General features: G+C 40.4%; 2 protein-coding genes and 1 long non-coding RNA gene across 3 annotated transcripts; 1 reads left to right on the top strand and 2 right to left on the bottom strand.

Moving 5' to 3' along the window:
• Positions 1–706: 706 nt before the first annotated feature.
• LOC113924854 (growth-regulated protein homolog beta-like) lies at positions 707–2,569 on the bottom strand. The gene is made up of 4 exons (XM_035726321.1): positions 2,386–2,569; positions 2,164–2,287; positions 1,958–2,041; positions 707–1,463 (listed from the first exon to the last, which is right to left on the bottom strand). Exons 1-4 carry the CDS (start codon positions 2,483–2,485, stop codon positions 1,448–1,450), a joined length of 324 nt encoding a protein of 107 aa, XP_035582214.1. The 5' UTR covers positions 2,486–2,569; the 3' UTR covers positions 707–1,447.
• Positions 2,570–10,828: 8,259 nt separating this feature from the next.
• On the bottom strand, positions 10,829–12,843 carry LOC118356741 (growth-regulated protein homolog gamma-like). The gene is made up of 4 exons (XM_035726320.1): positions 12,655–12,843; positions 12,435–12,558; positions 12,229–12,312; positions 10,829–11,442 (listed from the first exon to the last, which is right to left on the bottom strand). Exons 1-4 carry the CDS (start codon positions 12,752–12,754, stop codon positions 11,433–11,435), a joined length of 318 nt encoding a protein of 105 aa, XP_035582213.1. The 5' UTR covers positions 12,755–12,843; the 3' UTR covers positions 10,829–11,432.
• Positions 12,844–13,018: 175 nt separating this feature from the next.
• On the top strand, positions 13,019–14,619 carry LOC113924856. Its single transcript, XR_003520830.1, has 3 exons — positions 13,019–13,110; positions 13,510–13,710; positions 14,496–14,619. It is a non-coding gene; the product is annotated as an uncharacterized LOC113924856 (long non-coding RNA).
• The last annotated feature ends 12,586 nt before the right edge of the window (positions 14,620–27,205 follow it).

Raw genomic sequence — 27,205 nt, 5'->3', positions numbered from 1 at the left:
AGATTTAGAATACATTCTCTTCCAGGTGGCTCAGATCTTTCCATCATCAGAAGAGAGCCTTTGTTTCTATTGTGGAAGCTGGATGTATTCCCACTGTCCTGGGGCCGTTTAAATTCAAATTTGTAGGTTTAGAAACATTTGAACCATCTTACTTGTGAAGCACTGAAACAGTGTTACACTTGGTGACTGTTATCGCTCCATGGAGATTAGAAATTAAACACCTTCTCATTTAGACCTTTAGGCAGATGAAACACTCAGCCAACTCACTTTTTCTGCTTCTTTCCCCCATTACAACAATTGAGTTCTAAGGAAGAATGCAATTTACAGTTTAGCTCCCAGATTCATTAAGAGGGAAAAGAATGTATAATTGAAAAACCATTCCACAAGATAACTTAAACGAGAGCTCTTTTAAAAATATGTATAAACATTTGCAAAATTTTAAAGAGCTCCAATTGAATAATAGTTGGTTATACTGAAACAAAATGAATATTTTACATGAAACAGATTCTCAGGGTGAGGGGCTGCAAGAATTTGGAAAGAGCATCAAATATGCCTTCGTGAACAGGAGTGGAACTAAGGAATGGCCGCTAGCAGCAGTCTCTAAGTGGGTGTGACCTATAGTCCGTTAGAAACTTACAGTGCTTGGGTATTCAGGAGGAACAACAGATCAAGAAGGAAACACACACACACACACAAACTAAGCAAGGAACTTTTGTAAATAGCTTTATTTTCATGCTATTTGTAAAAATACATCGATAAATATTTAAACTTCTCTATTCCAAGACATAGAGAAACACCACATAATTAACATTAAACAAGGCACTATGCCTTACAAGGAAGACATAAAATGTCCAAGGGATATTTAAAACATTGGAGTTTTTTTAAAGCTTCAACATCAGAAATGTTGACCACATACTGTGAAATTCTCTCCATAAATAACAACCAGCATTCTTCTCAACAGTACAAAAACAGAGGTGCACATACATCCCATGACCTTAACAGGGATTTATTTGCTTGGATCCCACACTATTTATCGCCAGCCTTCATCATGGTGACTGATATGGCATGGTTTCCCCCACCATCCCCCCAAGAAATAATAATTTAATGAATGAAGAATATTTAAGACTTGTCATCTACAAATTAAATAATAGAACTGAACCAACTTTGATGGAACATAAAAATGACCTTTTAAGACAATAGTACAGCAAATTACCAAATTCATATCTTTAAATATTAGCTAGGACATTAATGTGCTAGCTTTGAGAAAATAAATAAATAAATAATAAATAAATAAATATGTTTCAAAAAATAGAAGAATACTCCTAGGCAAGAGTCAAATACATTAAACACAGTCCAGGGGGTCTCAGGAGGTTTTTGTTTCTCTTCTTCTGCTCCCACTTCACTAAGGCTGCAACAGTAAGTCACAGGCGTCTGCCTTCTCTCTAGCTCAGTGGGTGCTGCCCCTGTGAGGAGAAAATGGTTGCTGTTAATAGGATTCCATAAACTGATGGCATAGCCCCATGCCATGTGGTCACTACCTACATCACTGCCCTATGAGGCAGAAAATGCCAGGCTCCTGGATGCTGTCTAATCAGGAATAAGGGGCCTGTGATCCCAATTGTATTATTAGCCTCAAAGAGCCAGAATGTAATGTCACAGTAGACTAAAAAATTACATTCGGGACTTCACTTAAACCTCATAGCAAACACCTGGAAGTAGCTACTTCTATTTTTCCATACAATTGAGACTTAAAGAGATTCAGTACTTTCCCTGGGCTTACAGGAATAATAAAATGTGGAGCCTAAATTACACTTAGGGCAGGGATTCACGGCAAAGTCCTTGATTTTCAGTCCTTCAGCTAAACCCTGGGTTTCCTTGGTAAAACTTTCTGGAGGCATTTGCCAGTATTAGTGACTAATGACTCTAGTCCCACGTGTGAACAAAAAGCACAACTCACTTGTTTAGCATCTTATTGATGATTTTCTTGACCATGGGGGCTTCGGGGTTGAGACAAACCTCCTGCCCATTCTTGAGAGTGGCTCTGCAGGGAGAAGGCAGAATTCGCGTTGGCGGGAGGTGGGGCGGGGCGGGGGGCCGGCGGGCATCAGGGCGCTGGGGGCCACCAGGACGCGAGCCGCCGCAGCGGTGTGGGGCATCACTTACATGACTTCGGTTTGGGGGCAGTGGGGTCCCCAGGGCGTCACCTTGACGTTCTGGATGTTCTTGAGGTGAATTCCCTGCAAGGTCTGCAAGCACTGGCAGCGCAGCTCGGCGGCCACGGGCGCCCCTGCGGGGAGAACAGACCGGGTTAGCTGGCGGCCCCGCGGTGGGCGCCCAGCGCCCCCCCCCGTCCCGCCCGTGGGCTGGGGGCGCGCCGAGTCTCACCTGCGGCGCGGCGGCCGGCGGGGACCAGCAGCAGGAGCAGCAGCGCGGCGCCGAGGAGGCGAAGAGCGCGGGGTGCGGCGGCGGTGGCGGCGCGGGCCATGGGGCTCAGCTCGGAGAGTCGGGGCGGCGGGGCCTGGAGCTGGCGAGCTGCAGCGCGAGCTGGCGGAGCGGATTCTGTGGCTCCCGGAGCCGGGAGAACCGCTTTTATCCCTGGCGGGCGCGGGGAAGTGAGCAGTCCCGGGGCCGGGGAAATTCCCGGCTCCGCAGGTCGCTCCCGGGTCGGAAAGGACAGCGCGGCCCCGCCCCCGCAGTGAAGGGGGACCCGCCCGGCCACCCGCGTGTCCCTGCGAGGCGGGGATGTCCTCTTTCCGCCCAAATCCCCAAAGGAGGCGTGAGTGGCCTTGCTTGGGTATGTGCCACTTACTGGAGACAGGCTCCTTGAACGTTAGTTATCTGGATTGGGGGAATAAGGCCAGGGCAGAGGGGTGACATGCTTTTCTCTTTGTTACTTAACGCATAAATGTCTTCTGGTTTGATGATTTTGCTTATGCCTGCATTAAGTAGACGCTGTGTTAAAATAGCTTTGTCATCTCACACTAGACATAAGAATGTTCTCCTTGTTCCTGGTATTTTACAATCACAAATAAATCATACTTTGTGTCATATCCTGAAGGGGTGAGGGGACGAACAGTGTCAAGCGTTTAATTCAGTGTTTAATTTAAGATAAAGTGTCTTAACCCTACATACCTCCCTTCCTCTATGCAATTTTGGAACTTCCAGAGCCGGAGTAAATCCATGAACATCATCTTTTTGGTCTAGAGGGCGTGGATTAATCCGTGAAGTAAGGCGCGGGTAGTCACGTAAGAGCTGTTGTGGGGAAGGAAAGCTGCGTTGGGCTCACGGGGTCCACAGTTTCTAGTTTTGTCCAAACACAAAAGGGTCAGAGGAACCAGGAGCTGATACCTAGTGTGAGTAGCACCCTTTGCTTGCCGAAACAGCAAAAAAGAGGTGTTCCTGTGAAACATTTAAGTGCTAGATCACCAATCTAATCGCACTTCCTTGTTTTATGTTCACAAATCTCATTTCATTTCCATGTTATGTGGACTTTCTTGTCTCCAGTGATCCTGATACCCTCTGTAGAGAAATAACTGCAGTCATATTTTGTTTTTTACTGATTTCTAATAAGACATGTCAAGCTGTTAACGCTAGCGTTTGTCATTCAGGAGCTCATTTTTCACCCTTAGTTTTAATGTTGTTTTTTTTTGTTTTGTTTTTTGTTTTTGTTTTGTTTTGGATTACGTGTAGGTTTCAGATGATTTGCGTGTGATTCTGGATGAAGGTCTGTGAGTAGAGTGGGAGTTACCCAGTGCATCGGTGTGTAGAAGGAAGGGGGTGGGAGGAGTTGCTGTAGAGATGCACAGAGGCACAGAGCATCACTCTGCTCCACACAGACAGGGCAGGAATTTCGGTTCTCCCCACGACAGGTGTCAGACATTTAACCCGTCTTTGCCTTAGTTTCTCACCTGTCAAATGGAGATTAAAGTTATTATCTACCTCAACAGGTAGGGCTGATGAATAAATGTGTTAACATTTATAAAACACCAGTACATACAATATGCTCTAAATCATTTTTAAATAAAATAGAAATTGCTTTTTCCTCACTGCCAAACTGAAACTACCTGGGAAAAAAATTTAAAAAAGAAAACACCTCCTTCAACCAATATAAAATTTTGTACTATTTTTTTCTTAAGAGAAAACTCAGAATGAATTTTTTGTTGGCTAGTTTAATTGTTCATTAATTTTATAATTCTAATTTCAACTACACAATGAGACTAAAACTAAAGATGATCCATCTTATTAGAAAAGATTATGAATGACTAAAGTATAAAGATTTGTCTTTATATTTTTTTAATAATCATCAGTACAATCCTGCAAAAAACCCCAAGAAATCTAAATTTTTTAAAAGAAGTAGGAAATGAAAGATGACCTAGAGTTTATAAAATATTAGTAACTTAGCAATAATTGAGAATTTGTGTAGATACTACTGTTGTTATCCTTATTTTTCTGGGATTCTCAATTAAAAATACTGTGGGGATTTTTTTGAGATAATCAGTAGCTCAGAATTATAATAGCTGTTCTTTAAATATTAAAAATATGGTTTTATTTTTCTGATTTTCGTTGTGTAGCTGCTTATTATAGAAAAATTATGAAGGACAGAAAACACGAAGAGATTATGAAGACTTTTTGACTTTTATCCAAGAAACAATCTATAGCAGATCTGCCCATTATTTTTCAACATCCATAGTTATTTACATGTGTTTATGTGCTTAAAAGATTTCTTAGTAAACATAAAGTATTATAATATAGCACTTTAATAATCATTGTTCTAAACCTTTTGTATATATAAAACCCATTTAATCTTCTCAACTTTGTCTCCACAGCTTTTCTTCACAAGGAAACAAAGGGGCAGGGAATTTAGGTAATTTGCCAAGGTCTCGAAGTTAATAAAATTCACAATTTGAGCTCTAGCCAGTGCTGCTTTAGCCACCACAAGTTAAAAAAATTTTTTTTCCCTAAGACAAGTAATAGATAGTTTCAGGAGAGCAGGTTTGTTTTGTTTTAGTTGGTTTAAGTATTTTGCTATTCTCATGATTAAATAGTTAAACTTCACCTTTCCTAAAGCTTAAAAATAGCAAACTGCTGAAAAGTCTCCAGTATCTTATTTCACTAAGAGCAAGAAGTTTCTTTTGTGGAATGAATAAGATATACTTAAATTCAATAAAATCTACATTTGTCTATTTCTCTGATTTTCCACATCAATGGACTTACACTTCCAAAATCAGGTCAGTGGGATGAACACTCTACTCAGAGTTTCCCAGAAGGGAACTGGGCATTTTAGCTCTTATTTGCTGAAATAAGGATCACAGTTTTCTGTTTGATTCAGTTTGGGTATTTTATCATATTTTAATAATGGAACTATATTGCCTTCAGCATTAAGAAGACTCTACCCAGAATGTTACTCTCTTTATAAGTTAAAAAAAAAAACAGAAAAATATTGTTCTAATGCTTTCCAGATCCAAACCAAAGTATTCGCATAAATAAATACTCAGGGTGAATGAATAGGGCATCAAAAAATTTATACCAGTGAACGAAGAGTTGAAGCATTTCAAGAATTAGCCTCATAGATATAGAATTATCTATAATTTTATGTCTAAGACTTGCTTGATAAACATCAGTTGCTTACAAAATGAAGTACAAAAGAAAGGGCCTTTTATTTCTGCCTTAGTATATCAATTTTCCTAATCCAATCCCTAACAGTCCCATATTTATTTTTTCAGATAATTTAAAGGGCAGTGGTATTCCTAAGCCTAAAAAATAATCCAATTCTTTATTTTTCCAAGCATCTTCCCCAACTAATTACTCATTTTATGAGCTGAATGACAGATTTCTATGCCCAAACTTTAAACGAATGCAATCACCAATCTTAAAAGAATAGAGCATCCCTAAAATAAAAACATCGATGACTAAGTCCCATTTCGAGCTACCATATTTACTGCATCTTGCAGATTGGATTGACACCATCTAATCTGCCTTTACAGTCCAGGCTTGGTGCTGCCTTCCAGAGATGATGGAGCCACAGGAATGGGCTCTGTTGTTCCCACTGGCCTCCGGAAATCGTGCCGTCACAACTGCCACCCCTATTTTGTTGCAATGCCTGCTTCAGGTAGAAGGACTCTGGCTCCAAGGGGAGAAGAATGGAGATGTCTGAATGTGACATGAAATCCCTCGAACCACCCACTTCCTCAGTCCAGAGCATTTTGTCCGGAGTTAATGTCATAAACCTGATCCAGTTTCTAGTACATTGGTCATTTCTACCTGGCGTGAGCTTCCTCCTTCTTCTGGTTACAGAACTGTGGTTTTCTATTGGGGACCTTCCTTTCTTCCTTCCAATCTGGGTAGTTCAGGTAGGGTGACCCTGCTCCAAAGCTCCAGGACTGGGCTGATGACCCAAAGTAGTATTGGTCAGTCCTTCCAGTCTGGGTCTAACCCCCCAGCCCAGTTCTGATAGGTACAGGGGTAGGGAAGTGACCTAAGCCTGGCCAAGTCAGAAAAATTTCCTGGAGTCTGTTTTGTCAGGAAATGGTTGGAAAAACAAGCCTTTGCTTCCTGTGGGGTTATAACTACTAGAACAGAAACTTGAAACCTTGTCAGTGTTTGAGGAGAGCTTTGTAAAGTGAGCACAGAGAAAAGCCACCTGAGCGGGAGTGAGACTAATTACTAAACAGAATTTTTGAACTGCAGCTTGTCAGTCTTTTACTTTTTTTTTTTTAAGATTTTATTTATTTATTTGACAGAGAGAGACACAGCGAGAGTGGGAACACAAGCAGGGGGAGCGGGAGAGGGAGAAGCAGGCTTCCCGCGGAACAGGGAACCTGATGCGGGGCTTGACCCCAGCTCCCTGAGATCATGACCTGAGCCGAAGGCAGACGCCCAACGACTGAGCCACCCAGGTGCCCCTCAGTCTTTTACTTTTACAGGTCAAATGATTCGCCTTCTCATGAAGCCATTTTGAGTTGGTCTTTTGTTACTGATTCCACTTATTGTTAATTACCTTTCCAACCAAAAGGGTGGTTCAACTCGAATTGAATTCCTTTCTTTCTCCCTTTGTTTCAACATTGTCATTGATCATTTACCGAGCATGTGTAAAGTGGGAATGAAGTTTGGCCAGGGATATTGAGAGGAAAAATACTCTGCTGTCCTCTGACTCTCAGTGCAATAGGGGAAATGAATGTACAAATAGAAGTTTTTAGAAAAGCCTGTACTTACCACAGCCAACTGTTCCCAAGGTGTTAGGAGTGAGGAAGAGCACCTAATTCAACTCTTACAGAGGGGGTTTATGAAACTTGTGAGAGAAGTTTTCCTGAAAGAGCTGACCATTCACATGACTCTTAAGGATGAGGAGTTTTCTAGGTAAACAGAGAACACTGATGGGCAGAGAACATTCAGGAGAGGGCCAGCTGAACAGAGGCCTAGCACTGGGATAGAGCATGGTGAGTCTTAAGAGCAGCAAGCTGGAACTCACTCCGTGAGCAGAGACTGAGGAAAGACTGAGGTAGAAGGAGGTGGCAGGCATCTGACACTGGAGGCCCATGTGCTGGTAGGACCCTGTTTGTCGGTCAGCATCCGGCATTGATGGTATCTCAACTGGGAGGCCTCTGTAGGCATCTCAAAATGTTTCCATGGCCCTGTTGCACAGACCACACTATGACCTTTATTGGCTATCTCCCATAGGGTGGGTGGGGTATAACCTAAAATTCAGGATATGTGCAAAAAAAATGAAAAGGTCGTAGATATTGAATTAAAAGACATTTACTAGGCACATGCAAGGTACAAGGGACTGTGGTCAGTTTTGCAAAAGATGTATGGTGGATAAAACTGAAACTGCAAATGTGAAGTTCTTCTTCAATACTAACCTGCATACTTTCTTCTGCAACATAGTCAGTCTTTCCTTCTGTCCCCATGGTAAGGCCATCCTGATGATTTTAACCATCTATAATTATTTAAGTTCATTTCAATTAACTCTGAGAACCATCCAATATGTTAGATTTGGGCATTTATTCAAAACTTTAAAAATAATGGATTTCAATCTAAGCTTTGTATTTCTATTTTCTTAAGTTTTTTTTATTTATTTATTCTAAAGAGAGAGAGAGAGAGAAGAGGGGCAGAGGGAGAGGGAGAGAATCTCAAGCAGACTCCCTGCTGAGCACAGAGCCTGATGCGGAACTCGAACTCGCAACCCTGAGACCATGACCTGAGCTGAAATCAAGAGTTGGACACAATCGACTGAACCACCCAGGCGCCCCATTTTCTTAACAATTTTTTAAAAAATTTTGTGGCAGTAGTAATGAGTTATCAAATTATATTACATATACTACAAATCAAAGAAATACAGAAATGCCAAGGTTACAAAAGGATATGTCAAGAAATAAATACGGAAAATGAGGAAATGTATTATTTAATACATTTGGCTAAAACAGGCATGAAAACAACATGATGACCCTGTTTTGATGCTTCCTTGTATTATGGAAGTGAAATTTGGGAAGTTAAGAGATGAACTAGAAACCACAGCAAACACATTACGCATCTGTGTGGATACATAGTCAACTAGGAACATGACAAATCGTAAAAAACTTGATCAGAGAATATCCTCTGTAACATTTCAACATTTGGAAATGTGCTGATACATTTTTTATGGCTCACATATGGTCTGTTTTGTAAAATGTTCCTTGTGTGTTGAAAAAATATGTATGATTTATGCAGTTGTTGAGTGAAATGTCCGGATTACCAGCACTCTGGTCAAGTTGGGCGATCCTGTTCCTTTACCCTTCTATTCTGTTACTGATTCTTTACTGCTGTGCCTATTAAGTACTGAAAGAGGCTTGTTAGAATCTTTAACTATGATTATGGTTTCATGCATTGCTCCTTCTAGTTTCTCTCTTAATATATCTTGATAAATATTAAGTTCATGGAATTTTAGGATTGTCTCTTGTAGAAGTAACTCCTTTTTATTTTGAGTCAGTCTTTTTTTTTAATCTCTAAGTTTACTTCTTTCCTTAAGTCCTAATATATTAAACCTTAATTAATGTATCAATTATTAACCAATGTATTAAAAATTTATCTTAATAATACATTAGCGCTTATTAACAAGTAATGCATTGGTATTTCCACACTAGGTTTCTCTCAGTTAGCTTTAGCATGATATAACACTTTCAGTTCTTTTAATTTCAAGTTACCTGGGTCCCAATATTTATTTATTTATTTATTTATTTTAAAGATTTTATTTATTTGACAGAGTGAGACACAGCGAGAGAGAGAACCCAGGCAGGGGGAGTGGGAGGGGGAGAAGCAGGCTTCCCACGGAGCAGGGAGCCTGATGCGGGGCTCGATCCCAGGACCCTGAGATCATGACCTGAGCCGAAGGCAGACGCCTAACGACTGAGCCACCCAGGCGCCCCTACCTGGGTCCCAATATTTAAAGTGTGTCTCTTTTAAGAAACATAGGTTTTTTTGGTCTTATTCATCAATCTTTATTAAAAAAAGTTAATCTTTGGGGCATCTGGGTGGGTCTGTTGGCTAAGCGTCTGACTCTTGATATCAGCTCAGGTCTTGATCTCAGGGTCATGAGCTCACACCCCATGTTAGATTTAGTCAGCCTGTCTCCTTTGTCTCCTCTGATCTATGACAGAATCTCATTATTGCTTTGATTTTCATGACTTCAACAGATCTGAAGAATACTTATTAAGTATTTTGTAGAATGTTTCTGAATTTGGATTTTTATGATGATTTTCTCATGATCCTACTGAGCTTATGGGTTTTGGGGAAGAATATGATGGAGACAAAGTGCCCTTCTTACCATATCATGTTGGGAGGTGTTCCTGATATACACTTGACACAACTGGTCATAATAACCTTCATCACTTGGTTAAGGTGGGATCTGCCAGATTCTCCACTATAATGTTGTTTTCCCCCTTTTCTTAGTCTCTTTGGAAGAAAGTCACAAAGCCCAGCCCGTATCCATGGGGGGAGGGGAATTAAAACTCACCTTCAGAAGGAGAAAGACTTGTATTATTAGTCATTCTTCTATAAGGAAGATTTTTCCCTTTTCCCCCTATCCCATCTGCTGTTTTGCTTCTTTATTCCTTAATTTATTTTGTATAATTCAGATATTTTCTTTTATTCCATTTTATCTCCTTTTCAGATTTTTTTAAATCCAAAATTTTCATTTCCTTTTTAGTGTTTACCTTAAAAATTGCAATCTATATTCCTGCCACATTACAATTTTCCTTCACTTAATACTTTGTCCAACAATTGAAGACGTGTATTATATTCTAAATCCATTTCTCTTCCTACCTATCCTTTATTTTTGTTATGTATTTTACTTTATAGCATGTACTTATCTCCGTAGATCATTCTTTCTTCTTCTTTTTTTTTTTTTTTTTTTGCTTTAGTAAGTATTAGTGTAGGTCACTATTTTTATTAAATTACACAAATTGTTCAAGTTCTTAGGAAGAATCCACTTTTCCACTTTTTGGTCCCAGCCTCATCAAAATGGAAAGAATTACATAATTGTTTGGAAATCCACTTACTCAAAGCCTTTAATAGGAGCTCTTGTTACAATATTTATAAAAATCCAGAAGTTTATAAAGAACAAATTTTGAATATTGAATCAGTGTGAAAAGCAGCAATATTTTGTGTAAAACTAGGATTCTCAAGGTGCTTGGGGATAGTAGTGTGTCAAATATCCCCTAAATGAGAGAAAGGTAAGGAAAGTAAAAACTAGAAGCAGGCATAAATTTAGGTGTGACCACAATCTAACTGTTTAATACCTTGGGCACCTAGTAGGAACCAAAAATCGAGAAAAATAAAACAAAACCCAGGCGTGTTATTTTTTGCAAAACGTTTATTGTCTTATTGTTTGTAAAAACATTACAGTAGTTTTAACTTCTCTGTTCCAAGACAGAGCAACATTGCATAATGAACATTAAACAAGGCATTATGCCCTACAAGCAAGACATAAAATGTCCAAGGGAAGCTTCAACATAAAAATGTTGACCACATAATGTGAAATAATTTCAATAAATAACAACTGACATTCTTTTAAACAAGTACAAAAATAGATCTGTACACACTGTTTAACTGCTTCGACTCCCTCCCCCCCGGCCCCAACCCATCAACGTACCCCGGGCATTTGATGAACTCCCGGAAACACTGGTTTCATGAGACATTTAAAACCCATCATCTTCAGATTAAATAACAATCAGGACTGAGTTTGATTAAACACATTCACATCTTTAAATACTAACATGTAAAATATTAAATATGAACTTTGAAAAATAAATAAATACAAACATAAATAAATAGAACTCATAATAGTCAAACATATTTAAGGCCTTTCTAGAAGTCTCCAGAAGCCAGTTCTCTTCATTTTCAGTTCCTGTAAGGGTCTTTCAGGAACCACCACCAGCGAGCTTCTTACTTGTCTGAGGTCAGTTGGTGCTGCCCCAATGAAAAGAAAAGGGTTACTGGTACAGGGGCTAAGGAACCCTGCTATTCTCTCACACTGGCCCCTGAGGCTGGAGGGATTTCTGTATGCAGACCCTGGCCCAGCCCTGTGCCCAGACAAGGTCCCACAGTACCCACTGCCCTGCACAGTAGGGAACTGGCTCTTTTATTGAGGAGGAGTGGAGCGGGGCTGTGGAATAAACTCTCTTATTGACTTGAAAGAGCTAAAACATAGCGCTCACTGTCACACTGGGTTAAAATATTACATGCAAGACCTCACTTAAACCTCATACCACCCATGAAATAGCTATTATTATTTATCCCATTTTGCTGAGGCTCAAAGCCATTAGAAAACTTTCCTAGACTTGAGCTTAGGGAGGTCTCAGAGTCCTTGCTCTCCACAACAAAGCTTCAGAGGTCCATGTTGTCCAAAGCCAGGGGTTCCACTTCTCAAGGCTGAAGCCCATCAGGGATGGAGGTAAGTACTGTTTGTTCCTTAATGGGTAGGGGGCACTTTGGCATCATTGGCCAAATCTACTTCATCTTTTAGGAACACACATTTACCCACACTCATTTGCATGGGCATGGAGGGTACTGGAAATATCCTTCTGGCACCAGAACAGATGAATGATCTTACTAGCAGATTTCATTGTGAAATAATAATGATTTTCAGTCCTTCAGCTAAACCCTGGGTTTCCTTGGTAAAACTTTCTGGAGGCATTTGCCAGTATTAGTGACCAATGACTCTAGTCCCACGTGTGAACAAAAAGCACAACTCACTTGTTTAGCATCTTATTGATGATTTTCTTGACCATGGGGGCTTCGGGGTTGAGACAAACCTCCTGCCCATTCTTGAGAGTGGCTCTGCAGGGAGAAGGCAGAATCCGCGTTGGCGGGAGGTGGGGCGGGGCGGGGGGCCGGCGGGCATCAGGGCGCTGGGGGCCACCAGGACGCGAGCCGCCGCAGCGGTGTGGGGCATCACTTACATGACTTCGGTTTGGGGGCAGTGGGGTCCCCAGGGCGTCACCTTGACGTTCTGGATGTTCTTGAGGTGAATTCCCTGCAAGGTCTGCAAGCACTGGCAGCGCAGCTCGGCGGCCACGGGCGCCCCTGCGGGGAGAACAGACCGGGTTAGCTGGCGGCCCCGCGGTGGGCGCCCAGCGCCCCCCCGTCCCGCCCGTGGGCTGGGGGCGCGCCGAGTCTCACCTGCGGCGCGGCGGCCGGCGGGGACCAGCAGCAGGAGCAGCAGCGCGGCGCCGAGGAGGCGGAGAGCGCGGGGTGCGGCGGCGGTGGCGGCGCGGGCCATGGGGCTCAGCTCGGAGAGTCGGGGCGGCGGGGCCTGGAGCTGGCGAGCTGCAGCGCGAGCTGGCGGAGCGGATTCTGTGGCTCCCGGAGCCGGGAGAACCGCTTTTATCCCTGGCGGGCGCGGGGAAGTGAGCAGTCCCGGGGCCGGGGAAATTCCCGGCTCCGCAGGTTGCTCCCGGGTCGGAAAGGACAGCGCGGCCCCGCCCCCGCAGTGAAGGGGACCCGCCCCCCCTTCCCCGCCCGGCCCCCGCGTGTCCCTCCGAGGCGGGGATCTTCTCCTTCCTCCGGAATCCCCAAAGGGGGCGTGAGTGGCCGTCACGCTGCAGCTGCCCCCGCGGGGGCACCATGGGCGCCCAGGTTTGGTCCAACCCGTTAGTTAGATCCTTTAGGGGAGAGAATTGATTCTCAAAGACACTTAAGCAGCTGCAACAAGAAGAGTTGAGGCGGGAATGGCAGCCTCTCTTACCTATATACATCCTTTCACTTTAAGTTGGGTTTTGCAGCTTGTACTCATCTCCGGAATAAACGCTCTGTTTAAAAGTGTCAGTCATCTCAGATTATTTGTAAGAACGTTTGTCTTATTTCTGGCGTGTTATCAGCTCAGATATATCACACCACACTTTGCGCAGTGGGGCATGGCGGGAGGGTAAGGGGACAGACGGCGCCTCAGGCTAAGTCAGGGTTTATTTTAGGATACAGTTGGTAACCTGTCGTATTTCTTGTCTTCTTTTTTTTCTGGGACTTCCCACACTCTAGTAATTCCTGGAGCCCCACTGTTGGTTGTCTAGGAGACTGTGTTTCCTTTCACGACAGTCATTCAGGAGCAGTGAGGGCTGTGTTGAGATTGGGAGGTCCACCTTTTCTAGGACTGACAGAAGGGATCATGGACACCAGAGAGCCAGGACCTGGCGAACTTCCACCTTTACTCCTCTGAGTCGCAAACAGATGTGTTTCCAAGTATGTAAATACTAGATTACTAGGCTATTCCACTGCACAGTCATCTGAATTTATCTGCCTCCTGAATTGATCCTCTTGGGAAACACCGGCCAAGTATTTCAGTTTTCTAAGAATGCCAATAAAGCTTTGCAGTCTGTGTAACTGAGGACGTCTCCCTGGGGCAATTCACTTTTCAGCATGAGTTTTGGATATCTGTTTTGGGATTAAAATGGATAGTTTCAATAGATTCTCCAGGGTAGCACAGACCTCACTGATGCGGGAGATATTCTGGTATCCTACTTGCCCTGAGAAGGGCTGGAGGCGGAGGGAGCTGGTCTGCCTCCTGAACAGAGACTGTGTGGTAAAGCCCTGAAGATTGGACACAGCTACATCCTTTCTGGCCCCATGACCTTCTGGTTGTGGGCAATTTATTTCATCTCTCTGGGCTCCCGGTTTTCCTCTCTAAAGGAGAGCAAGTAATGCCTGCCTCACGGGGTTGTTAACAAGTACTAGAAGTGTTAACATTTGTAAAACATCAGCACATATTGTGGAATATAAATATTTGTTAAATAAAATAGAAGTAGTGTTTTAAAACCTTCTTGTTATGGACTAAATATGCCCCCCACAAACTCCAATGTTGAAACCATATACCCCATTGTGATGGTGTATTAGGAGATGGGGACTCTGGGCGGTAATTAAGTCTATATGTGGTTCTGAGGGTGGGAGTCTCAGGATGGAATTAAGTGCTTTTATGAGAGGAGACACCCAGAGAGCTTGATCTCTCTCTCCCTTTCTGTCATGTGAAGGTACAGCAAGACGGTGACTACCTACAAACCAGGAAGAGGGTTCTCACCAGATGTTGAATCTGCAGATCTTGATCTTAGACTTCCCAGCCTCCAGAACAATAAGGAATAAATGTTCACTATTTACGCCAGCCTGTGTATGGTATTTTGTTTTAGCAGCCTGAACTGATGAAGACACTTACCTGAACAAGAACACTCTGTGGTGAATCCCTATGTAAACAGGGGGAAAAACATCTTTTAATTTGTCTTTTAAAATTTTCAGAGTCAGGAATTGTGAAAGAAGGGGGCATCTATATTCTTTCGAGATCTTAGAACAGATTTTTAAAATCCAGTGTTTGTTTGAAATTTGAGTTTCCTATATAAAATGGGAATAAAAGTAAAAATTCTCCCCAATCCACTTATGGGAAAACATTTCAGTTATGACTATCTCTATGCCTTGGGCATTAAGAGCTGGCTGCTCAAACAATAGAAAGTATTAGCTGTAATGATTCCCAGACCCAGCCCAAAGTACTGACGTTAGCAAATACGCAGGAAGAGGGGAATTTCAATCTACTTATAGTAGCAGCCAAAAGGATGACACATTCAAGAATTAACCCATTATCTGTGGAATTATCTACAGTGTTCCTCCTAAGACTCGTTTAATCAGAATTATTGGCGTTCAGGAAGTGAGTAGAAAGGTATTTTTTCTTTTCATAATGTATCACTTTCCATTATTTAATTCATTTAATTCACCCCCTACTAAGTTCCAGAAAATTTTAGGAGCACCAGTGTTATAAAGCCCACCACGATAAACAAACTGCCTCTTGTTTTGAGATGTGCTGAATGCTACTTTTGTACGTGCAAGCTGTAAATCCATGCAATCACTAACCCAATGAAGTTATCTCTAAAATATATATTCAGTGTACTAAATTTCACTTTACCCTGTAATTGGTACTGTATCTTTCAGATTTGACTAATACATTGCAATCTGCTTGCAAAAGCTTGGGTTGCTCTTCTGCGCTGGGCACGGATCTTGTTCATCAGCCACCAAGAAGGAATGGTGTGGCTCTGCTTTACCCTGGCATGCCTTGAGAGCTGTGCTGGCATAATTGCCACGCTTCTCCCTCCCATTTCCTAACAGCTTTAGCTTGTTGGATGATGATTCTGCTCTGAAGGGAGCGTGTCACTAATTCCTGAGATTGGCTACTCCCCCCCCCCCCCCACCTAAGGGCACTCGGTTGCACATCTGTGCTAACCTCCCCTTCCAGTCTCTACTACAACTGCTCTTTCTACCTGTCTGGCACCCGTTCTTCCTTCAAACAGAACCCTAGTTTCCTTCAGGAACCCTCATCCTTGCCCTTATCAGTCCACACGATTAAGGTGAGATAACTTGGCTTTTGAGCTCCGGAGGGGAGTTTGTGACCTTCTGGCAGTGTGGGTCCCTCCTTCCTGCCTGTGCCTTTGCCCAGAGTGGAGCCAATGATTTAAGATTGGCCGAGTCAGAGAAGATGCCATTTGTGCTGGAAAAAAGAGAATCGAGGGGCTTTTGCTTCTTGCTGGGATTGCTAAATCGGTAAGATAGAAACTTGGAGTCTTGCCATTGCTTGGGGGAGCCTGCCTGAGAACGGAGCTGCCACGGAGGAAGGCACGGGCGTTTGCAGACCTAGGATTATTTGGGACATTGTTGGGGCACCTGAATCTAGCTTTGCCCGACTTAATCCATGGACTTTCATTGTGATAGAGCTGTTGATGTTCTTTCCTTATTAAGCTAATTGGAGTCATGTTGCCATTGCTTAGAATAAAAGAGTCCTGAAAAATACTTCCATCTTTCATATTTTTTAAAATAGATTTTATTTATCTGACAGAGAGAGAAGGAGAGAGAGAGAACACAAGCAGGGGGAGTGGTAGAGGGAGAAGCAGGCTCCCCGCTGAGCAGGGAGCCTGATGCAAGGCTCGATCCCAGGACCCGGGCCGGGATCATGACCTGTGCTGAAGGCAGAAGACTAACCAACTGAGCCAAACAGATGCCCCCCATCTTTCATATTGCTGCTAAAATTATCAGCCACAGATTGATTTCTTCACTATTTAAATCCTTCCCTCCCTTCGTTTCTCCATCTATTCATTTATAAGTTAGCATTTATGAATTTGGAATCAAGTTAGGTCCCAGGAATACAAAAAAAGTATAAGATGCATTGTATTGCTACCAAATTTTCAGTCTAATAGGAGAAGTAGACATATAAATAGAATATTATGAAGAAGCCTGGTAAATGACATGATAGAGTATGTCCAGGATATGATAGGAGCATGGACGTGGAACCCCTAATCTTGCTTCTTATTGGAGTGGGCTGAATTCTCAGAGATCTTTGGAGAAGTCTCTCTAGGGTCGGAAAGGAGGGATTTCCCCAAGTGAATGGGGAGACTGAAGGGTGGGGAAAGCATTCTAGAACAACATGACCAAATATGCAAAGTCATAGAGGCTGGAATGAGCATTGTGTCTACTGGGAGCACCCGGCGGTTTATACATCTGGAGTTTCACCTGTGAGGCAGGGAGAGGGGACCGATGGAGGCAGGACCTAGTCACTGAAGGCTGTGTGTAGACCCTACTTGTTCAGAAACCCGTTCAGTTTTTACCTCCATTGGAATGCTCTTAAATTCATCTGAAGGTGTGTGCATGACTGTATGTGCACAAAATCACCATTTACTAAATGGTGTGTGGGATGCAGAGTGATGAGAAATCAGAGGATGTGGCAGGAAATGAGGAGCTAGTGGATATTCGATAGACCTTTACTAAGCACTCATGGTGTAGAAGGTGCTAGGACAGGTTTTACAAGAGATGCAAAATTGGGTAAATGCCAGACTCTTGGCTTGACATTCTTTAATATCTATCCAATATACTCCCTTAATTAACTTCTGTTGTTGCTGCACATGTAGTGAAGATCCTGATGATTTGAGCAATTTGCAATTATTTACAATCATTTCGAGTTACACCAAGAAACATGAAAAAATACTAACTTTGGGCAATTTTTAAAGGATTTTTAAAAGGATTTTTAAAGGATTTTTAAAAATTGCCCTAAACTAGGTTTTCACTTCTATTTTCTTAAAATTGTTTTGTAAATGTTTACGGAAGTCATCCTGATTAAGTAAATACTGCTGTGGTCATATAATGCAACGTGAAGAAATGGTGGTATGACAAATTTACAAAAGGGAAGTAAACACAGGAAAAGGGAAACTTCCTCATGGAAATAGTTTATGTAATCAGAAGATGTTTTTTTGAGAATAAAAACATCATGATGACTTTAGCATTATGGAAGCAAATTTAGGAAGTTGATAGATGACTGTATAAACCACTATGAAAAGTGTCACACACAGTGTCACACAATATATTTTAGCTAGAAGAAATATGAATAAAGAGTCAAAAATTTGATTTTTAAATGTTGTCCATAGTACTTTTTTCAATGTTTTTCACTACACCTTCACGTATTTTTTCGCCAGAAATGCTTTTATTTTTGTTTTTATTCTTCTTGACTCTGTGCATGTATTTTTTATAGAGACACGCAGAGATGCGCATACATACATGTGATTGCTAACAAGTAGTTGAAACCCTACCAAACCAACATAAGCCAACAAAACAAAACAAAAAACAAAACCTGTGTGCCAGGGTGGTGGTGGTATTTAGGGTTTATTTGGTGTAAACAGCAGGCCCAAAAGGCAGTCAGTTACTGGCCAGGGCAGGAAATAGCAAATTATTACATGGGGCTGGACCTGAGAAGTAGAAATTCAGGAATAGAGCTTATTCTCTCTGTTTTTCTTGGACCATGCAATCTCTCATTATGGCGTTTCTCTTTGTGTCTGCTTCATATTTTGTCTATTCTGCCTCCCACTAGCTTAGCCAACCTAAATATTTGCACTACTTTTAAAGTCTTGAAAAGAGTCCTCATAGGATTATTATGAAAAGCAAATCGGTTTGCATGTGTAAAATGTGCCAGAAAGTAAATTCTATATAAAATATTGTTAAATAAAGAAAAAATAATAAAATAATGAAATAATTAAAATTAAGAGTGGCTTTTAAAAGTAAAGTGAGTAAGTTGTACAAAACTTTGTACTTCCATAGTTAAGGCTAAGTAATTAGTATTCTTGACTGCTTATATTTAGCAAGTGGGGTCGGGATGGGGTTAACGTTCTTTAATACCAAGGAGACGGAAGGAGAAAAAGGTAAAGATCCAGAGGGATTGAGGATGAAGGGAGCTAAGTTTAGGGATCATCATAGTAAAGTGGGAGGACAGGTCATTTCTTGAGTGGCCAGGGCTAAAGACAGGGCTGGGTATTTGATGGAAGTGATGAGGGTTTGGGACCACAGTCTGTGGAAGTCCAAAGGTAGTTCACTTTAAGGAACAAAAGCATTGTAAAATATCAGAAAAACTCACCTAGAACTGGAAAGCATTAAATTATACTGATACCAATTTACAGGATTTCATCTCTTCTGCAATATTTTGTAGCAGAAAAAGACAACGGGAGTGAGAAGAATGAGGGATTAACCTGGTATGAACTATGTAGAGAGTAATTTGCAGACATGACTAGCCATGGAGTCCAGGCTGAGCTGGAAGGTGAACGAAACAGGATAAGGTGTGAGATACGGAAACGAATGATGGTGGTGGGGTTTTTGAGGGACTTTTCAGTCCCCATGGAATGCCGGGCATGCTCAGTTTAAGTTTGAGAGGAGGAGAATTAGAAGGACAAAAGACTGTGGTCTCAGAAGAGCCTTTCATCATCTATAATCTTGTGGCATTGTTCTGAAGATGATGACGACAAAGACAAGGTTCTGCTTGTGGCTGATGAGCTAGTGGCATTCGAATGGTCTGAAGTAAAGGAGGTTACAGCACCATGAGATCCCGTTAGGACAGATGGGTGGAAAATATAGAGGAAAAGGGGACGGAAAGATGGCTTGGTTATATATCACATATGATACACTCTACATTAAACATGTACTTATACAACTAAATGTCATTTAGTGAGCACTTTTGTGTTATTCTTGGTTAGTTGAGTTGCTTATCTCAGCAATAAAAAAAAGTCCTTCTCCAAAACTTTTACAGTAATCACATTGTTCTCCTCCCTGTGATTCAGAGTTGAAAAATAGTTTTTAGCATTTATTGTGGTTGGCATTTTCTAGAATGTAGATATACTAGAGGGGATAAAGTTTGCTCCTCTAGAGGAACAAATCAGAAGGAAAATAATTACACTAGATTTTGGAGTTAGAGCTGATGGAGGTTGGGATATAGTGCTTTGAAATCATCGAGTAAAGACAAATTACCCAACATTGTTCATAATTAAGACTTGATAGTCCTAACGCTGTTTAGGTTTGGTGACTCCTTTTGCTTTCAAGCTTTACTGCCACCCACATAAAACTGGATACTTTTATAATCCCTTTTTGTGTCTAACTCAGTGAAGAAATAAATAATTAACATGATTACATGCTATGTTTATTTCTTCTTATTTTTTTTTTCACCAAAGAGAAAGTTAGGACCAGATCTCAATCACCAGATACTCTGTATACTTTATAGTCTTATAAATTTAGTGGTTGATAAATTTTGCAGGGTTTTTATTTGATTTAGGGGGAAATGTGGTTTATATTAATTGTGCTACATTTTTCTTTGCTGACTGTAGCACCCCGGCTTTGGGCTTGTGGTTCTGTTGAAGAAAATTCTTGCTTGCCTGTGGTGTACCCTTAGTGGGTTGCTTGTTGGCTCAGGGATGTGGTCACTGCTGTTTGGAAATATGTGTTCTGGGGGTAAGCATCAAGGGAAGAGAAGAAGAGTAATAGTTCTTAGGCCCAAATTCTGGGTCAGCTGCTGTGCGTGAGCTCTTTATAATATTCTTTTAATTATCTCAAGAATGCTATGGGGTTGATATTATTATTCTCATTTTATAGACAAGGAAACTGGGATAGAAGATCTTAAAAGTGGAGTTAAAAGTAAAACTAAGGACCCTCTGACTTAGAAGCACACTGGCTCAAAGCCAGGCTTTTCTCTGCACCAAGAAAGAATCAGATTGGGAAGAAGGAGACCACGTAAATGTTAAGTCTACTGAGTGTATTTCATTCCATAAACTCTCTTAGAAAACATTGCATTTCTATTTATTTTTTTTAAAGTTTACCTATGAGTCCTTTTTTTTCTAAGTTTATTCATCTATTTATTTTTTTTAGTAATCTCTAAAACAAACGTGGGGCTGGAACTCATGACCCTGAGATCAAGAGTTGCATGCTCTTCCAGCTGAGCCAGCCAGAAGCCCCGGAAAACAGTGCATTTTTATTTTTATTTTTTTAAGATTTTATTTATTTATTTGGGAGAGAGAAAGATAGAGAGCACAAGCGGGGGTAGGGTCAGAGGGAGAGGGAGAAGCAGGCTCCCTGCTGAGCAGGGAGCCAGATACAGGGCTGGATCCCAGGACCCTAGTATCATGACCTGCGCCGAAGGCAGACACTTAACCGGCTGAGCTACCTAGGCGCCCCAACAGTGCATTTTTAAATGCTCAATCTAGTTTGCACTAGGAACCAAACAGAAATGTTGGGGTAATGGCAACTACTAGCCACCAGATTTTCGACAGCCCAGAGATTCTCCTACTTACTGTGCCATCTCAGCTCCAAATGCTTTGTCCCATGGAGGGCCCAGAGACTTCCAACCCTAGGTTAGGATCTGCAAATCATATAATCTGGAGGTAGATGATAAGCAGGGTGTGCAAAGGGCCTAGCCACTTTAAGCATTCTACCTGTACTGACTCTTCTAACATCTGGGAAAGTGCTAATAAGGATGTCGACTCTACCATGGACTGTCAAAGCTTGGCTCTGCCATTAAGAAACTATAGCAATGCTTTTAAATTATAAGTCATGATGCATTCGTAGGTTGCAAAATCAATCTTGTGGGTTATAACTAGTATTGGAAAATATAACAGAATTAAATACAATAGGATAGAATAAAAAATATACCATAATGCATCATATATAATCAGCTTGTCTTATTTCGTGAAGCTTTTGTTGCTTATATACATGGGTCACTATAAAACTAAATCCTCCATGCACAAGGTATAGGAAATAGACCTCCGCCAGCAAAAATATCCCTTCAGTAATTCTGTTTCATTAATCCAGGTTGTGACCACACAAGTTCTTAGTTTGTAAGTACTATCTGCTAAGAATTTTCAGTGAGAAAGAAAAAAAAATTTGAAGCAATGCCACTTTAATTTCATCACTCCCTGAAAGTTTGCACAACAGGGAGCTACAGTAAATTGCAATACAACCTGTGCTTTTCCCGACAGAAATCTGCTTTAGATGTTCTTGCTGATAAGGTAACAGCCTTAACAATGCTCTCAGTAGAGTTAATCTAAAACAAAGAGTAAAGTGAGCAGAACTTGTTCTGGTCTCTTGGCCTGTTGGGTCATACTTACTGATTATAATATCCAACTAAAGATGTTTGTGGCAAACATCAGAAGAGAGATAAAGGAAAAAAGTAAAACCATAATACCTTACCACTTGCACCCCACTTCCTCCTATGTTAACTTTTCCAAAAACTTTGTTGAAATATTTGTGTTTCAATTTCAACACTCTTTGCTGATCTTCACTGAAACATCTCTGCTAAATGTTTAATTCAACCCACCGGACTATGATAGTACAAAGAATAGCAATGATAATAACATAACAATTATAATTATTAATAATCACTAACAGTAAAAACACACAATTTTATATGTTTTTATATATGACACGGGGCTGAGATTGTGTGTGTGTGTGTGTGTGTGTGTGTGTGCATGTGTGTGTGTAAAATCTCCTTATAGTAACCCAAGAAATAGATATTCAAAATATACCCATTTCAAAGTTTAGGGAAATAAGGCATGTGTTCCATGCTTACAAATTGGGACCTTCCACTGGTGTAAAAATAGAAACCTTGACTGTTTGTACATAGATGAGTGACATTATTGGATCTGTATTTTAACAAGATGATTCTCATGGCATTGAAGTGAAATGCTAAGAGGGAAACACAAAATGTGGGCAAAATTCTTCAAGAAATGATTACTACTGTCTCCAGTATATCTCTGCCCCATCCCACACATATATTACACCTACATAGAATGATAAACTCTTCTGTAAATATGCGATGCCTTCCACAGACTATTTGTCTATTACTATCCTGGGGTAGTAATAGAGAGAATGGATAAATATTTGAAAGTTATATGGGCAGACCTATAGGAGTTGATGATTGTAACATTCATTGCTTAATCAGCAGGAGCAGTCTGATACTCAGGATGAAAATCAAATGAAGATGAAACACAATAAACTTCACTGAACATTACATTTATTTAGCTTTTAGAAAGAACATAGGATGGATTCAACACTGCATATGAATGAAACTATGATCAATGAATTGTGGATTTTTTCATAAGCTTTACTGAAATTTTATTTACATAGATGACATTAGCTAATTTTGACTTTACCAAAAATATATTTTTAACAACTGTCATTACACATTTAAGATTGTTTTTGATTATCATTTCTTCAAATAATTTTTCTGGCTCTCTTTCCTCCTCACCATTTTCTGAGACTACAATTCTATGTATTCTAGGCTGCTTGATATTGTCCCACAGCTCACTGAAGGTGTTTGTTTTTTTTTTTTTTTTTTTTTTTTTTTAAAGATTTTATTTATTTATTTGAGAGAGACTGAGAGATAGAGAGCACGAGAGGGAAGAGGGTCAGAGGGAGAAGCAGACTCCCCGCTGAGCAGGGAGCCCGATGCGGGACTCGATCCCGGGACTCCAGGATCATGACCTGAGCCGAAGGCAGTCGCCCAACCAACTGAGCCACCCAGGCGCCCGAAGGTGTTTGTTTTTTAAAAGTCTTTCCTTTCTGTAATTCATATTGTAGGTTCTTTTGCTATGTCTTCAAGTTCACTAGATTTTTCTTCTTCAGTGTCCGATCTGCCGGTAAATCATCCAGTGTGTATTTTTATTCCAGCTATGCTATTTTTAATCTCTAAATGTTTGCTTTGGGTGTTTTTTATTTTTTCTGTTTCTCTCCTTATTATGCTCATCCTTCCCTCTATTTTCTTGAAAAATGGATTATATTAATAATAACTGTTTTAACATCTCTGTCTACTAATTTATTATCTGTGCCATTCTCATGTCTTTCTCCTTTTCTAGTTAGAGTGATAGTTTCCTGCTTCTATGATTACTTAGTAATTTTTTATTGGGTGTCAAATATTGTGAATTTTATGTTGGGAATGGATTTTTAAATTATATATTTTTATATTACTTTAAATATGTTTGCACTTTGCTCTGGGATGCAATTAGGCTACAAAGGATCAGTTTGATACTTTCAAGGCTTCATTTTTAAATTTCTTAGCATGGATTCAGAATACCCTTTAAGCAAGGAATAATTTGACCCCAGCACTAAGGCAATATCTTTGTGAGAATTCTACTTTTGAGCTTAAATTGTGCTTTGAATTCTTCAGGACAAATTTTAATCCCATAAAATAATAAATATGTTGATATTCTCTGTTTGTTATAGAACTTTATTAAAGTCAATATAATTATACATAAATTGTCATTGGAAACAAGTTGAAAATCTTTGGATTACAGAAGAATTTCTTTAGTAATATGTTTATTTAGGATGAAATTTCTTTCTGTCACGTCTTTATAGCTATTTTTTTCCTGTATCTTGCATGCATTTCCATCATAAAAATACATGAAAAATAGGCAACTCTTTATGAGGTAAGAGGCAATTTACTCTGTTGTATTCTTATGATAATCACAATTAAAACAAAGGCAAAGTCAGTGGTTATATTTTAAATTCTCAATTGTCCTTATACAAAAAATCACTTTCTACTGTTCTTCAAGTAACTTTTTTGAGTCTTCAAACATTGGATGGTGAGTCTGAATTTTGCTCTTATATGTTCAGGAGCATTTAAATTTATTTTCTTTAAAACTGATTAAATGTGACCTTGTGCCTTCATTCCACCATGGAGAAAATTATTTAATTTCAATGGCTCCTTGACAGTACTTCTTTATAGTGCAAGGGGTTTATTCAAAGCAAAACATCTAGGAATGTCCTGGGCTTTGGCTTGAGCTTATTTTCTATAAAAGGACAAACATTGGCATGGTCATTTGAGATGCAGCACTGAGTAGCTTTCTTTCTGTTCTGTAGCACAGAAATTGTTGCTAAAGTTGGTAATACCAGGGCTTACTAGTCTTCCAAGTACAGATTACAGCCATTCTTCCATAGTCCTGTTACCTTCCTGGAAAGAGAGAGCTGAGAGAAGGAAAAAAATTGTTGATCTTGGCAATGTGTAAAAAACACTGTGACAACCCTTTCCCTTCCGGCTCTTCTATCCTTGTGGTATCCAGCAGGGAACTAGGTGGAGTTGGAGGGTTGATGATGAATTCAAAAAGAAAAAGAGAATAAAAGATTCAGGAATGGTGACTATGAAACAGAAAATGAAATTGAAGGTAGCCAAATTGTGGAATGGAGATAGGAGACACTTCTGTATTCTAGTGTTCTTCTTCTTCTATATTTTCTTCTTGCCTATTTTGGGTGTTTGGTTTCCAAACTAATAAGACTATGTGGGACATGGGCTATTCTGTCTCCTTTCTTCCACAGTAAGGGTACAGTTCTAAGGTTACACACACATTAATCAATGGACTCATTTATTAAAGAGCGACCGTGTTTCCAGAATTGAGGGACACGCTGAGATCCAGAAATCAAAATATCTATTCCTTCCTTTTCAAGAGCTATAGGGAAGTCAAGAGGCAATAATAACACAATACATATGCCAGATACTATATAAGTAAAGAAATAGGGATAGAAAGAGGGGTATAATACTGTCCCCATCCTTTCAGGGCTTAAATTCTTAAAGACAGAATAGACAAAGAGGAAAAAAATTGTATCAGGCAAATTCTACATGGCCTTAGACTTAGGGAAGAAGGACCCTCTCTCCTTAGCCAAAGTGTGAGAAGACCTCTTTATTACAAACATGTAGAAAAATAAATGTACTGGAGAACATAAGAGCACCTCTGCCACGTGAAGAACAAGTGACCTGTGTGGGCATCAAATGACCCTTAACATCTTAAACATCCTTAACCCTAAATATCTACTCTTTTGACTAACAAAGTTTAGTTCCAAGGCTGAGTGTTCCAAGCCCTGGAGAGGCTAATGAAAAATAAAAGTGGCAGTTAGGCTTTTTCCTAGTCTCTTCTGTCCTGGAATACATATGAGGAGGTGGAGGTGTATTAAAAAAAAAACAAAAACAAGGGGCACCTGTGTGGCTCAGTTCATGATCCCAGAGTCCCAGGATTGAGCCCCATGTCTGGCTCCCTGCTCAGCGGGGAGTCTGCTTCTCCCTCTCCCTCTGCCCCTACCCGCTGTGTCCTCTCTCTCTCACTCTCTCTCAAATAAATAAAATCTTTACCAAAAAAAGAACCAAAACAACTTTAAAACAGCAACAACAATAAATCCAGAATATTCACAGCAGACTTGACCTAAGAAGCTTGGGTGAAGTCAAGAGGGCCATGTACCCTTATGACCAATAATTTCCCTGTCCTCTCATTCAGAGATCAGTTAATAACAGCTAATAAACCCTAAGGAATCCATCCATTGTATGTTTTCTCATTTATTCTCAGTATCTAGGTAGTTTGTCATAGGCAACTCATTACAATATATGAACATGATGTGAAATTCATGGTTCATTTCTGAATCTAAGTAATGTTTTAGGAACCTTATTAACAACTCAAGTCACTACTTTAGCAGAGTGAAGCCCCCAAATTTAAATTAATAATAAAGTTATCTAAAGATTAATGATTCAAATAACATCTAGTTTTGCATGACTGTCTATAGAACACAAATTTCAATTATGAAAACTTAAGAATTGATTTTGCTGAAATGTACGTAGCCAGGAAGAATGAATTTTATGCCATATATACAGCATTAATTATAAAGTATGTATGTCTTTATTTTATACACATTCAAATATGGCCTTCATAATAACAAAACACCCAGATACATGGAGTAATTAAATTTAGTTATCTTCGATCTTTTCCTTATTTTCTTCATTTCTTTATTAAAATTTTTATTCTTTTTTTCCTAGGATTTTATTTATTTATTTGAGAGAGAGAGAAAGCATGCACAAGCAGGGGAGAAGCAGAGGGAGAGGGAGAAGCAGGCTCCCCACTGAGCAGGGAGGCAGACATGGAGCTCTATCCAGGGACTCCAGAATCATCATCTGAGCTGAAGGCAGACGCTTAACTGACTGAGCCAGCCAGGCACACCTCTCTTGTTTACTTTCATCATATAAAATCCATAGCTTTGGGGCACCTGGGTGGCTCAGATGGTTAAGCATCTGCCTTTGGCTCAGGTCATGATCCCCGGGTCCTAGGATCGAGCCCCATATCAGGTCTCTGGCTCAGCAGGGAGCATGCTTCTCCCTCTGCCTCTCCCCCTGCTCATGTTCTCTCTCTCTCTGTATCTGTGTCTCAAATGAATAAATAAAATCTTTAAAGAAATCCATAGCTTTATGTATTTCTAAAATGTTATTGATATATATTTATCAAGGTATATTTGTCAAGGTAGGAGGATAGAAATATTCTCTTAACATTTTGTTAGCTTGTTTAGAAAGTTTTAAACGTTTAGACAGAGAAATGTTGGTCTCTCTTTGAACTCTCCCCTAAGACCTCACGACTGTTAGATATAGGCCTGAGTTCAT

Source organism: Zalophus californianus, chromosome 2 (assembly GCF_009762305.2).
Source record: "Zalophus californianus isolate mZalCal1 chromosome 2, mZalCal1.pri.v2, whole genome shotgun sequence".
NCBI lineage: Eukaryota > Metazoa > Chordata > Mammalia > Carnivora > Otariidae > Zalophus > Zalophus californianus.
This window is presented reverse-complemented; position numbering and strand designations above follow the sequence as displayed.

Coding starts and splice junctions, on each gene's coding strand:
- LOC113924854 (XM_035726321.1), bottom strand. CDS start 2,485: ATGGCCCGCGCCGCCACCGCCGCCGCACCCCGCGCTCTTCGCCTCCTC. Junction 2,288..2,385: donor CGCCGGCCGCCGCGCCGCAG/GTGAGACTCGGC, acceptor TTCTCCCCGCAG/GGGCGCCCGTGGCCGCCGAG. Junction 2,042..2,163: donor TGCCCCCAAACCGAAGTCAT/GTAAGTGATGCC, acceptor TTCTCCCTGCAG/AGCCACTCTCAAGAATGGGC.
- LOC118356741 (XM_035726320.1), bottom strand. CDS start 12,754: ATGGCCCGCGCCGCCACCGCCGCCGCACCCCGCGCTCTCCGCCTCCTC. Junction 12,559..12,654: donor CGCCGGCCGCCGCGCCGCAG/GTGAGACTCGGC, acceptor TTCTCCCCGCAG/GGGCGCCCGTGGCCGCCGAG. Junction 12,313..12,434: donor TGCCCCCAAACCGAAGTCAT/GTAAGTGATGCC, acceptor TTCTCCCTGCAG/AGCCACTCTCAAGAATGGGC.